Source organism: Aptenodytes patagonicus, chromosome 2, assembly GCF_965638725.1.
Source record: "Aptenodytes patagonicus chromosome 2, bAptPat1.pri.cur, whole genome shotgun sequence".
NCBI classification, from domain to species: domain Eukaryota; kingdom Metazoa; phylum Chordata; class Aves; order Sphenisciformes; family Spheniscidae; genus Aptenodytes; species Aptenodytes patagonicus.
In genome coordinates this window covers 166,845,601-166,859,720 of record NC_134950.1, presented here as the reverse complement: position 1 = coordinate 166,859,720, position 14,120 = coordinate 166,845,601, and the positions used below count along the sequence as shown (strand labels likewise).

General features: G+C 44.3%; 1 protein-coding gene across 5 annotated transcripts in view; it reads right to left on the bottom strand.

Annotated features, from left to right (window-relative positions):
* Positions 1-14,120, bottom strand: part of PLCD1 (phospholipase C delta 1) — a 73,720-nt gene that overhangs the window by 12,981 nt on the left and 46,619 nt on the right. For 4 of the 5 annotated variants that reach the window (XM_076332010.1, XM_076332009.1, XM_076332007.1 and 1 more), the window contains exons 4-8: positions 13,288-13,417; positions 8,771-8,999; positions 7,440-7,641; positions 5,501-5,645; positions 4,299-4,448 (exon numbers count right to left, since the gene is read on the bottom strand). In XM_076332010.1, the coding sequence (XP_076188125.1) occupies positions 4,299-4,448; positions 5,501-5,645; positions 7,440-7,641; positions 8,771-8,999; positions 13,288-13,417 (856 nt within the window). Of the gene's footprint in view, positions 1-4,298; positions 4,449-5,500; positions 5,646-7,439; positions 7,642-8,770; positions 9,075-13,287; positions 13,418-14,120 lie in introns of all 5 variants that reach the window. The other variant, XM_076332006.1, reaches the window with a different exon arrangement.

Here is a 14,120-nt window from a genome sequence, read left to right as displayed (position 1 = left end):
AGTATTTCTAGCCTGAGGCAAAAGACACTCAGCTCATCAGTTCAGCTCTGTTGAGCAGATCCCTTGTCTTAGGAAGAAGCATTAGCTGAAATACTCAATAAATATTCTCCAAGTAGACCATAAAGCTATTCCAACTGCCTGTGGCAAGCCCAAGGTTGAATACAACCTAAGAAAATTGGAAAGGCTACAAGGACACTGGACTCTACTGAGAACATACAGTTCAGTGCCTCCTGGAGTAGATGCAACTCTTTCCCTTCCTCACGTGCCCTGTAAATCACATTGCCTTAGTTCTCCACAAGTGGAGCTCCTCTGCTCTCCCACCTTTTCTACTGCATGCTGAACAAGCTCAGCTCTGCAAGTGAGTCTGTGAATTGGGACATGGCAACCATCTTAAACGAAAGCACTGCTGATTTTATCAGAAGGAGCAAAGCTGTAAAGAGCAGAGGATTTTAAAAGATCTGCATACATGTTTATCCTACCTGAAAGTTTCTTGCCCCTATTAGCAACCTGAAAGCCATGGCAATGTCTGATATCCAGTTTTCATCTCAGTGGGAGCGGAACATCTGTAAAGTGATCCACTTCATCAAACTTTCTGTGCCTTCAACACCTTCTTTAGAGTCAACAGAGAGAACTAAACACTCCCAGGGTGAGATTCTTTTTGTCTATTTAGACAAACACTTAAGGTGGACAACACCTCCAATTCCCCTGGTTGTATTAACTAGTTCTCAAAAGGAGCCCAAAGTGAAGTGCTCACGTACAAGGATATACAGGGTCTGAGCACTTCCACCTTACATCCCACTCTCAGGATGAAGATTATCCATCTCCCCAGATTTCTGAGAAGCCATGAGGATTAACACGTTCACATTCATAATGAGATGTGCAGACCAGATGCACTAATTGATATCACATCTCCACCTGTGTATGTCTTTCAGCCTAGTTGCAAACTGAAGTGTTGCAGGGTTTAACAATGAGTGGCACCAGAGGATGAAAAGAGTCTCTAGAAAAGGGGAAGAAACACATTATCAAAGGAGGTTTTGAAGGATTTGAGGGAAACACAGCTCAAGAACTTCAGTCAAGAAGATGCACTGCAGACAAGGCTGACAAGCTGGGCTAACCTTGGAGAAAGGCATAGATGTGGAGTTAGGCATAAGGCAGAGGGATTTGAAGCCACATTCACGCTGAGTGTATGATGCAAAAGTAACCCTCCCGGGCAGACGGCTCCCAGGGTCCACTGCTGACTTGGAGATCTGTGACTGAACCTAGTCTGGACTTAGCTGAGACAAATCTAGAGGCATTTGCTGCCTTGCCGTGAGCACAGGGCAGAGCATGTCAGCCACCCTGCTACTCAGATCAGTTGTGCTGAGCCCTGCATTGCCACTGCCATACTGGAAGTGGTTCCTGAGCTGCATGGCTCAAAGTGATGTCAAATAGGGGGACTGGACACTGCAATGGACGTGAGTGATGGGACAGCTGGTGGAACAGTGGAGGTGTGGGATGGCAGAGGCCCCTGCCACTGCACTAGGGCTCCCAACTGGGGGGCTCATGGTCCTAAGGGTCACCCACCAAGACAAGTCTGTTAAACCCAAAGCCACTGTCGTTGTAAACAAGGAATTCCAGCAACAAAGAGTTGGAGAGGTTTCATATATGCCTGATACGCTGAACAGTTGCATGCAATGTTGGCAGCTGTTTTAGTCTTGTTCCAGGGCTGGGTTTTTGCAGCATTTCTAGCCGGGATGCAGCGACAGGGGGAAGGGGCCCTGGCCTGTGCATATCAGGGGTGGGGCAGAAGGGCCTGCAACAAGCAATCAGCAGCAGAGACTGGATCAGCTCTTCCCTACAACCCTGGCATACCTGGAGCTGTTATTTGGCTTTTGGCCTTTCGTCCTACAGGCCTTTAATTTACTATTGGGACTTAAAGACAGAAGCTTGAGGGAGATATTTAGATGCTCTGTGTAGCTCAACACTGTTCCTGAATGGAGCCTAATAAATCAGATGCCTGCCCTGGGCTGCAGTATGAATCGTTAGCATGAATCCAAACTGTGTTGATCTTCCTTTAATTACTGACACTGCCCCGCTAACACAATCTGCAGCAATGCTTCACCTGTTTTTATTTACAGCCTTTCAGCCCTCTTCCCAGTGACAGATCCCACCCTTTTTCTAATATAAAAAAACAGTACATTGTCCCAGGCTTCCCCATGCCAGCTTCACAAGGAAGTGGAAAATTCAAGATGATTATGGTTTGTTTGGTTTTTTCCTTAATGTTTCAGCTTCAATGTATTTTCCACCAAAAAAATCAGCAGTTCAGCCCTTTGCATTCTCCTAGTTCACATAGCAGGAAGGCAGAGGAAAAGTACCAGAGTGAAAAGGATAGGTTTTGCTACACTGGCAATTTTTCTTCCTTGAAACTAAATGCATCAGTCCCTCCAATGGAGCGTATCAGCCCAAATCCATTCACTAAGGTAGATCTGGGCCTTTTTGTTCTAGCTGGGGCCACGTGTCCATCTGGGCAATCAGAGCAGGAGGTTAGACAAGCACAGGAATGGGAAAAAGATCTTTGGGAAGCTGCGGTCATTCCCTTACACACACATCACATATTTCTTTCTCTGGTGTTTCTCCTTTCTTTCTTCATATCATTCCCCTGGTCACAAGGCTGTGTTTTGAAAAGCCATCAGCAGCTTTCCTGATCCTGCACCAGGGATAAATAGCAAGCCAGGAGGTGACACTGAAGACACTGATTTTTCCAACTCAGTAACAGCCTGCAGAGACCTGCCTCCATGCTGGGTAGATCCTCACCTTGAGAGAGTCACTTCTTAAATAGAGGCAACTTGTCTGTGCCAGTGCAAAGGTCCTGCTGAAGCAGCACCATTAAAAATTATGATTCATCCTAATTTATTGCACTGGTGCCTAGGGACCAAGCCAGATCAGCTTCCCTCTGTGCTAGGCACTGTATCAAGCAACGCATGACACTCCCAAACAAAAGGGGAAAGTCAGAAAGGGAAAAGAGAAAAAGGGAGAGGGAGAACAAATATAGAAGATATTTTGGGTGAATCATTTTACTCTCCTTTCTCCCCTGCTGACTGCCAGCTTTATCCCACCCACAAACTCCTTCCAGCTCTGGCTAGGCATTCTCATCCAATTTTTGGCAAATGATTTCTTTAGCAAAGAAATGCAATTCAAAGGGAACTGCAGCTATCCACACAAAAGTCTGTTTCTACAAAGTGCTTAAGAGAAAAGAAAGAAAGAAAACACAAACCCAAAGAGTAGAAACAGATGAACATTTCATTTTGGCTTCTGTTCTGGAATTTTTTTTTTTTCATATCAAGATTCCATTTCCATTTTTTTCTAATTGTTAGCTAATGATTTTATAGTGGTGGTCCACTGTTGAGGGCTGTATCTCTCCTTCCCCCTGCAGGGTCTGAGCTCAGCTCCCAGCTTCATGGCTGCCCTGATTCATGGGAATCACAGGGGCATCTATCCTCTATGCAGCCTCCTGCCTCCCCTTGTCCTCCATGGACACCTACACAGGAAGATCATCCCCACCACCATGCTACCCCAGGCCATTCTCAGTGGGAGGATACTTTCCACTTGATACAGTTTTAGGCTACCTGTACTGGTTTTCCCCTTGGGTTTTGAGGGGGAAGCAATCACAGCTATCCTTCCAGCCCCCATCACTTCCTAATCAGCAGTCTGGGTCTCCACAGTAGAGCACCCAAGACATTAAAGGAGGAGGGCAGCACATACTACATTCGCCAGCACAGAGCTACCATGAAATCAGGCAGTGTCCAGTCTTACTGGATCAAAAACACAGAGGCACTTTGTAGTCACTTCTCGTGGTGCTAATCTTCCCTGCATGTGCAGCAACCTAACTGTGCTTCAGAGGATTAGCCTGAAAAAGGTCATATTCAGCTTTGGGGTGCAAGGAGAAGACACAAGACAGACCCTCAGGACTCTGCTCCCTTGGGACAAGCCAGAAAAGCAACCTCCTCATGGGATGAAGGACATTCCCTGGCCTTGATAAATGGACCAGGAATGTCCCCAGGCCCTCAGGGATGTCTCCTCTGAGATCTTACACAACAAACAAGGAGCAACAGGGTATTTTGATGCTTGATGTGCACACGTTACTTCTAGCTACTCCTGTTTCTTATTCCACTGCTACCCACAGACAATCCGTTCCTCAGCAAATGCAGTTCCCACCAGTCCTCAGGCATATTGTCCACTACTTGGCACCCAGCAAGAAGACAGACCTCTCTCTTGTCCCAACCTCAGAAGGCAGAATGTGCTGGAGTGGCCTTGCTTACCTCTGGGGAGGGGAACTGGGATTTGTTTCCATCGATCGGGGCAACCAAAAGCATGTCCTGCAGGATCGTCGTCATGTGCTGAGCCATGACCTTCTGCTGGTCGACACTGCAATGGTTCTCCAGGGAGATGATGACAGGGTATGGCGAGGTCTAGAACAAGACAGCAACATACATCATCAGTGAACTCTGCAATTCCACCAGTCTGTAGCAATTGATATAAACCCCAGTGCTGTTTTCTCTGGAAATGATTGTGTCAACAGTAGGGTCTTAGTATTCCACTAAAATGAGCATTTGTTAAAAATGGACAAATCTGACTGTGCAGTAGCTACTCAGATCTCTGCTGATGCCTTCCAGAAATGATGATCCAATGGACAGGGCAGCAGGCTGGGTCAGGATGCCTCCCACAGACTTTCTGGGGCACTTTGATGAAGCTCTCTGTGCCTCCATTCTCCACTTGCACACCTCAGAGGAAGGACTGGGAAGGGAGGCTTTGAAATGACTGGGTTTGCTCAAATTCTTAGGTGACATGAATCCTTCCTCCATTTGTGCATAGGCCTGATTTGGTTCCCTGTGCCCCTCCTTGACGTTTTGTGTGCTGTGTGTTGTCATTGTCACTGCTTTATAGCCCCCAAGGAAACTTGATACTAGCTCTCAAGTCAAGCGCACTGAAGGAAAATAGCAGAAAGCCCAGTCAGTCTGGACAGACCCAAGATTTTTTAAAGGCTGCTGGCCCAGCACTGCCATACAAGACTCCAGATATGCTTATTCCTTTTAAAGTAGAGTAGAAGCAGTCCTTCGCATCAGTCCCTCCAAAACACATGCACATGGGTTCCTCTAAACTAGGAATGGACCCTGAGACATCAAAGGCACACAAATCATGGGCTTGTTTGCATTTCCCACCAGGTATGCTCAAGATATTGGGCGTTATTTTCATTGCAATGGGGTCCAGTATGCAGCTGTGCTGGTATAGTTCCAAACTCATCCTCAGATAGTGCTGTGCCTGTTCAGCAAATCCCAGGAATGGACCTCTGCAGAAAGCAGAACATGGATGCCAGGCAGAAGGACACATCTTGTACCCATGAGAAATGCTAAGTTGAAGTCTTCATTGTTTATGCTCTCTGCTGGGAGGGCAGAGACCTGCTATAAGTCTTGGACTGTGCAATATGAGAAATCTTAGAGGGTCCCAGGTCCCTTGTCCTTACTTTGAAAGCATAGTTCTTGATGGCCTTAATGACATCGCTGAAGAGGATCTTGGAGGTGAGAGTGTAGCCATGATAAATGATGGGCTCCGAGTTAGGGCCATCCCAGCAATCCAGTTCCACACAGCGGCAGCCTTTGGTGAGGGCTCTGGAAACAAAGAAGGGACCTGGTTGGGTTCTAAACCATCTGCTCCATCTCAAAATGAGGGTGCATCAGGCACAGGTATTGCCTGGGAATGCTGACGGGAAGTTTAGGGAACAAGGGAGAAAAGAGGAGCTTGGAAAAATAGGAAAGCAGATGGAGAAAGGATGGGATCAGGAGAGCTCAGGGTCAGCAAAGAGAGCTCAAAGTTGAGCAAGGAAAGCACAGTGGGATCTGAGAAAGGAGGTAGTGAAAGTCCAAGGTAAGGACTATCCAAAGAAGGAGACACAGTGAGTGCCAGATGAGAAAGGACACTTATGACTGCACCCCAAGTCTTTTCCCAAGGATGGTGAAGAGAAGAGAAGAGAAAATCAACAGTGGCTGCATTGGAAAAAAAACAGTAAGACAGTCAGCCTTAGAAGACAGATGATGTGACTTCTTCATCTAGATCTGATAAGACATAAGAGATGAATCCTCAGAGCTGTCAGGGAGGGAGCTGTGGGAACTCCGCCATAGCTGGGGAGACTGATGAGGGCCAGTTTCCCAAACTGAGTCTACAGACTGCATTTCCACTTGAAACTCCTGCCTCTACATATCCATACTTTCATTTTAATTTATTTTCAAATGTAGGTTCCCCTGTACAGACTTATCTGTCTAGGAGGTCATCTTGTCTCTTTTACAGTAATTCCCTATAAGTTTCAGATAACACAACTCCTTTAACTCATTGCAATAAGAATCATGGGATATTTTTTTTTTTACAACCAAAACATAATTCTGTAATTTTAAGATACTGTACAAGGAATTCAAACAGCTACTGAAAAGCAACTTGTGCCAGGTTTCACTCTCTACTCTTTTGAGCTTGTGACTATAGATGGCCATTGTTCCCCAAGAATCAGATAAGTAATAAACAAAGACAGAATTGTAGTCATTGGCTTGCTCATAAGGAAATATTGTCTAACTTGATAAAAATACAGGTCATAGCAGAAGTAATATAAGGTGGTTGTGCAAGTTAGTAAAGGCCACTGCAAACATCTGGCCATGAGACATCAGACAGCAGTCGTTAAAGGCAGAAGTAGGCAACACCTAATGTTCTGTCCAGGGATGCTGTGGGAGCATCTAAGCTGCTAAAGAGGGACCAGGCATAAGTTTCCTGATCACCCACACTGCTTCATTAGCTCACATCCCACCTCTTTTTTTGTACCACTCCAACTAGCTCTCTCCAAAATTAATCCCAGCATGGTTCTAGGGATAGTCTGTGCCAGGGGCTACTCCCAAAAGGCGGTACAGATCATAAACATCATGACAGTATGCATCATTTTGGCTCCTTCCATTCCCTACACAGTCCTGCAGCTCTACCCCAGAAATCTTTGCACCCTGCAAGTCCCTTGCACAAATGATCTCATGCCATATTCTGGGGCATGCAACAGATCCCCTCAGCATCATGCTTTGAAAACACTATGCTAAAGGGCTGCAATCCAGCCTCTACATGATTGCAGATACTTTAAACTGCTCCCAAATGTAGTAATTATACATCTTACAGTCAGATGGACAACACCTGGGGCCCAGCAGAGACCCAGGTCAAAGTGCATGAGAAGGGGGGCATGGCCAACTGGTTTAGAAACAGCTCACCCTGACGTGAACATGGGCCAGTTCACATTACCTGGTCTCGGGGTGGGAGATTGCTTCTTGGTCTTCTTGCTTCTAGCAGTATAGATGCACCCTATGTCTTCTGTAAGAAAGAGGTCAACCCCTCACACACACACACACACAAACACACACACACACACACACATACATTACCTGATATAGGCTTCTGTGCTGCTTGGACCTGTGATCTGGTCTTCCATAAGATAGGTATTGTGTGAGGATGACACCAAGTAGTGACTGAGAGGTTGAGTCATGTCCTGGTAAACTTTACGGTGGGAGGAGTTGAATATATTCCCATCATCGGACAGCAGGTACATCAGGAAACCATCTTTGGTCATGGCGTTACCCCTCTTGGCTGCCAGATAAAAAGACAGAAACCCCATACTGAAAATCTGACACCACCAGGTTGTGCCATCATCTTCACCATGCTGCCTGCTGATCTCCAGAGGATCTCAAAGGCAAAACATGCTCCCTAGGCATTCAGCTAACAGTAAAGATATTGATGCTGTTCAGGAAATGACGACAGCTTCATCTGCCTGAAAATGCTTTTAAAACCCCTTCGCAAGCACGGCTTTTTATGACACTTACTGTCCTTGATAACACCTAAAAAGTGCCAAAGACAGCACTTACCTCACTTGTCTCTAGACATCTACAGTATAAAAATCTCCATTTGAGCACTTGAAGCTTCCTTCATGCCAACACAGAGGAATTGTCAGATGTCTAAACATAGCCAGATAAATCCTGTCTAGGTTATGCAATGAATAGATGATTTGCATCAGTAAATGCAAAATAACCCAACTTTGGGGAGAAATTGGGGTCTCCCCATCTTGAGGGACTAAGCTAGATCTCAATCTAATCCCCAGGTCTGACATCTGCAAAGCATTGTCCCTCTCCTGAAGGTATACCGGGACAGTGCAAAAACAGCCTATGATTCTCTGTTCATTTCTTGAACATGTCCTCCAAGGAGCTCCAGCCTGGTGATTCACTTAATTTCTGAGCAGAAAGACAGTACTGTGATTGCTCTGCTAAACAGCTGTCACCTTCTTGGCCCTCTACTCAGAGATTTCATCACCCAATGGCTTTTCAGGTACACACATTCAAAAAGATTCGTCTTCATTCCTGCTTCTGGAGAACAGAAATATTGCTACATTCTTAACCTTGCAAAGCCATGTGAGGTCTTGTCATTTGAATAAGCCATCAGAGCCTTTCCCACAGGAATTTCATCACCCTCTAGCCAACTTCATGTCCACCCCTCTCCAGCTGCTCAGTGTACCCAAGCCAAAATTGAAGACGAGTATTTCCCAGGCTCTTCTGTGCCCTCCTGTCTAAAAGCTGCTAATGTTGCCCTAGAAGGCTGGTGTTTTAGAAGCAGCTGCAAGGAGAAAATGACACACATGGCTGCAGAAGAAAGCAACAGCAAAGCAATTCATAATTCATCAAGAAAGCAAAATTTTGAACAAAATCAGCCAGGGTTTCCAACTTACCTCTTTCATTGGGCTCATATCTCTGAATTAAGGCAGGGGCAGCAACAACAGCATCTTCTTCTTGCTGCATCTCATAGAGGAACCTCACCAGGTTCTGGCAGGACATGAACCCTTCTGCATCTGAGTACTTTTGGAAGATCTTGTCTATTTCCTTCCTTTCTGTCAGTATCTTGTAAAATTCCTCTATCTCATCATCCTCCAGAGCCTCTGTTTTGGACTTGTCACAGTGCTGTAAACGTAGAGGGGAGAAGGAGTGAAAACCTTCTTTCCTTCTGGCATATGCCAGCCGTAATCTGCACCAGGGCTACACAACGCAGAACACAAAATAATTGGAAACAGTTACTGGCCAGTGAATGAGAAGCACTTGATCAATGACAATGGTTCTCATTGACAAGGCCAACAGTCATATAACAGTTACAATTATTATTATTTACTCATATTATCAGTGTGCTGAAAAGCAGCAGGCATGGCCTTGAGCTCCACCGCACTGTGTTCTGTGCAAACCATAAGTTAAAAGGACAGCTCCTGAAAATCTAAGTACAAATCAAAGCTCAAGAGAAATGTACCTCTTGATCTCAAGAGGTGGAGGAATATAGGGAAACAATTAACTCAATGCATCTTAAACTATTGACACGGACCATGGCCTAAAATCCAGTAAGTGAAGTGAAAAGGGCTTTCCCCTTGATCTTAGTGGGTTTGAGCTCAGGCCTCAAGAGACTGTCAAGGCTAGTAGTAGGGCTGGTTGCAAAGATGGCATCAAAACTGACTTTAAAAAAAATCCTGCTAAACATGTGCATGTTTAGGTATGAAAAAATCCCTCTTTCCATTCTCATTCAAAAACCACCAAGTAACGAAATCTCCACAAAATTTCAAATCAGATAGCAGCTTCTCAAAGAGCTGTAATTCAAGTTCTTTATGCCCCCATGTTCCTCTGTGGTTTGAACTTCTCTACTAGATAACAGCTCTGACAGAGCACCACAGTCAAGGACTTGACTGATAATGAAAGATTAGGAATTTAAGTTAGTGCCTCCATGAAGGACAACAGCTTTTCCAACAAGAAATATTTCCAGTTTATTTAAAATACTCCCAGGTTCAATTTGTCATCAGAAATTTCAATTTTTCTGTGGCAAATCCTGATATTAATTTTGTTGTTTGTTCCTGACAGAATTCTTCATGGAGAGGTGAACAACAATTTTGCAGTCATCTCTGGGATGTAAACCTCTGCATTAAATATGGGCTGAGCAAAACAAGCTTCAATGGAAAGCAAGTGCCTATCTCAGAGGAATCCCTTATGGCAGGGAGCTTTATACCACTTCCAAGTGTTTTTCCCTGCAAATTTCAGCAATCAACCCACTTCTAGTTAATGCCTTGTTATTATGATGATTCCCTCTCTCTCAATATCTAAAGCAAGCAAACAGACCCTTAACAGTGGTGTCCTCATCTCATAAAGCCCACTCACATCTTACATTTCAGTCTGAAAAACCTCCTTTTTGGCATGGATGCCAAAACCCCTGTAGGACATGGCTTGCCTTACTTAATCTTTGGCCTAAAAACTTCTCTTTGGCCTTAACTTGAAATGGAAAGTGTGCTCCAGGCCACTCAGAGGAGGTTGTGGTGCATTTCATTTCACCCTTGCTATGGACAAGTTGCTATCAGTTACTACAACTTAGCTGACAGATGGTAACTTGTCAAACCAGAGGAATTTAATTAAAAGATCCATTTTTTATCTCTTATGACAGCTAGAGCTATTGTCCTGGGTTTTATGACCAAAATGCATGTCTCAGTTTAACCAGTCATCATATTAATCTCAACATAACTCTGCTAATGATCTCAGTAATGGCCACGGTGGCTTTGGCAGTGCCCCAAGCAAGATGATAATGAGGGACTTTCTTCTCCTACAAATACTCCACTGGAGTCCTTCACCAGCAGTTTATGGTGCACATATAAAACCAAACAAAATGATCATGATGCACAGCATTTCACAAACTGAACCGATAGTAAAAAGTTCAACTTGTCCTGACTTCAGAATCTGCTGGGTAAAAGCTATGGGCTCATCTCAGGGATGGGACATGCTCGGTACTACAGACCCCTTCAAATTAGCTTTGAGCAGTCCAGGAACTGTCTTTTCCTTGCTGTCTTCCACATCTGTGTTATCCTGTGCTGTGGCTTTGGCAGATCTCACAAGCTAAGCTGAGCATGATGCTTAGCAACTGAAGAAGGAATATAAAGAGGGAAACCAACTGGTGGAGACAGCAGGGATGCGTGAATGACAGACGTTTTCTTCTTTAAGACATAACAGGGAAAATGACATATTACTTCTAGAAAACTGGCATTATAACTGATGTGCCTTGGGAAGTTCGTTCATTAGTGGCCATTCAAGGTTGTGATGGAAATAGGACAATAGCTTTGGCATCATAGTCATATTTCAGGACAGATCAGATGCACGGTATAAAACTGAGCTCCTTCTACTTGGGCTACAAGAGCTCCAAATTAGAAAGAGAATCTCAACCCAAAATACTGTGGTTTACCTCACTTGTATGGATCATGAACCATGAGTCCTGAATGATCCTTGGACTGCCAGAAAAAGTCAGAACCTTTCTGATGCACCAGAATTAACATTCAGGTTGAAATGAAGCGAGCAATTAGAGGAGCTTTGCATAGTTTCTGGTTGCATTGCATATGTCTTACTGAGGTGTGTCTAAAACCTAGATGTGGACACAGAGTTATGTGATGAAAAGCAAGAATAATGTGAGAACATGCCCTGTATCTCTCTCTTGAATCCTTGACCACCCTTCCTTCCTGTGACTGAATGAAGAAAAACTCACTAAGACAGAAAAGATCACCCTTTTAATATGCTGTAATGTCTCTCAGTCCATCTAAGTTTAGGCAGTATGTAAACTGAAAATGTAATTGCTTTAGGAGCAAGACAGACTCTTCCTGGAGGCCATTCAGCCCACAAGAGATCTGAATTAACCTCTGAAGAGCCTCTCTTTCCAGTGGCTATACAGGAAATTTATAACAATTACATGCCTAATGAGGGTACTTCAACTAGCTGCCTGCATTTAGAGGGGTTTAGCAATTACTTGGAGTCCTTAAGCAAAAAGAAAATGGAACTTCATCAAGTTTCCACTCCTAGAGCTCCCTTGTAACTATTGCAATAGCAGAAGAGGTTCACTCAATGAAGAAGAGACTGCGCCTCTAAAAAAAAAGGGTGTCTTTTCAGTTGTTTGATGTTTGAAGATGGAGGGAGTGATTCATCTGACATATGTGAGATGTACGCTTTAGGATGAGGTGAATCGCACCCTCGTCTCCATTATTGGCTTGACCTACACAGACTGCAAAGGAAGTGTCAGTGTTGGTGACTACTTCCAACGTAGATGTCTGCAGTGGAAACATCTAACTCAATCAGAGGAATCCCAGCCTTATTGCTATTCTTCTAGGGTCTTCCTGAGCAGGGAATAAAGCATGGGATATGCTAGCCAGAGCGGGCAGTACATCTGGAAGATTTCGCAAGCCAAAATTCTTTAAGATCTGCTGATGACCTTCCTCCAATTCTTGCAGAGTTACCAGAGAGACCTCCATAAAGCAAGGGTTAGGAAACTTATACCTACTTTGAGGGAAGGTCCTAGTGAGATCCTGCCAACCTTCCCTGCTATCTGCTTACAGGAAGGAGCAGGAGAACAACTGCCTGGTGCCCAAAACCGCCCACATGTTTACCACTGATCAGAAAAAGCATTTCTGAAACTGCCCACCCACGAATTCAAATCCTGCTTTGGACAGGATGGGAGTTTGGAAATTATCCAGATGTTTTATCTCACCTCAGCAGGAAGGTTTCTTTAGAGAGAAACAAAAGCTTAACAACTGAGAAATTTTCATCCCTTTCTTATCTTCTGATAGGCTCAGCCAGCAAGCCGAATCTTGAGAATTTAGAAGTGCATGTCCCTGACAAGATGCCTTGGGCTATTAAATCAACCAGACTGGTCCAGGCTTGCGCGCAATGTTATGTACCTATCATGAATCTGGTTTTTTTTTCCCTAATTTGCACTTTCTTTTTCTTTACAACTTGTACACTTTTGTCACTTGGCACCCTCCTCCTCCGAGAAGGTGCGGATCTGGGTTCATAACTGTAACCAAACCAATTTCAGCCAGACTTAGGCATTGACATGTGGTTGTGGCACGCAGAACTCCTGAAACACCTGGGACACAAAGTGCACTTGAACTGTGCTTTTCCCTTTTTCTCACATTATCCATGTTTGCATCTCATCTTCTCTGAATCCTGGCAAAAATGGGCATCAATGGTAAAGAAAGACCTTAACAAACCTTCATCAAAAGCATTGTGCTGGCCTAACTTAGTTGTTAGTGGGAATCCGCTGAGCACCAAAAACCGAGAGTCCTTCCTCGGTACAAGAAAAGATGCTAGAAGTTCACTTTAGCTTAGGTCTCGAACCAAAGCTGAAAGCTGTGGGAGACCTTGACCTCAGCCAACAGCAAATACTTTATCTGCTTGCTCTCATTACCTGGAAAATCCTCTTGGCATGATAGTCATCAACTTCAATGTTCACTTCTTTCAGGAAGTTCTTGAGCTCTTTCAAGCTCATCTTGTTGTCTTTGTTTTTATCAGCTTTCCGCAGGCAGGTATGAATCCAGCTGCAGAATGATGTAAGGAAATCTTTCCGGGTCAGTGCCTAGCCTAAATATCACCCTTCTGCTGCTAATGGCAGGGGAGAAATCTCTTCTAAAGACTCTGAACCACCTCCCCAGCTGCTGTAAATCAGCGTGCTACCACTGAACAGCTTACATGACCTCACCTTCTGCTCTGAAAGAGCAAAATGGTGCTTTGGCAGAAGCAAAATGCTCCATAATACAAGCGATCATGACCCGGGAGAAGCTTTCCACCATCTGGCCGAGGCTGGATCAGCTGTCTTTACCCTGTAGGAGTTTCTGGCCACAGCCAGAAAGAGTCTGATTTCTCTTTTATGACAGAAAGTGCATTCTGCTCCAGATTGTTGAAAGGGGATAGAGGAAGAATGAAAAGAGCTCCCAGGTGGAGCCTGGTAAACTCATTGTTACAAATTTGATCAATATTCAGTATATCAAGGTGAATACTGAACAGAGATTCTCCAAAAGAAGCATTAATATTAATTTTTTGACTCACCTTCAGCTTCCGTATTTATTTAGGGATTTCTACCTATATGTCTTAAGAACTTCGCTGTGAGCAGAATCAAACCAAACTTTGTGGGTCTTGGCTTCCTCTTGTGAAATGCACAGAATCTATTACTGTATTGTACTGTGATAATAGTTCATAAGAGCTTGGTTTGTAATAACTTCAGTATATCTATGGATCTGGAGT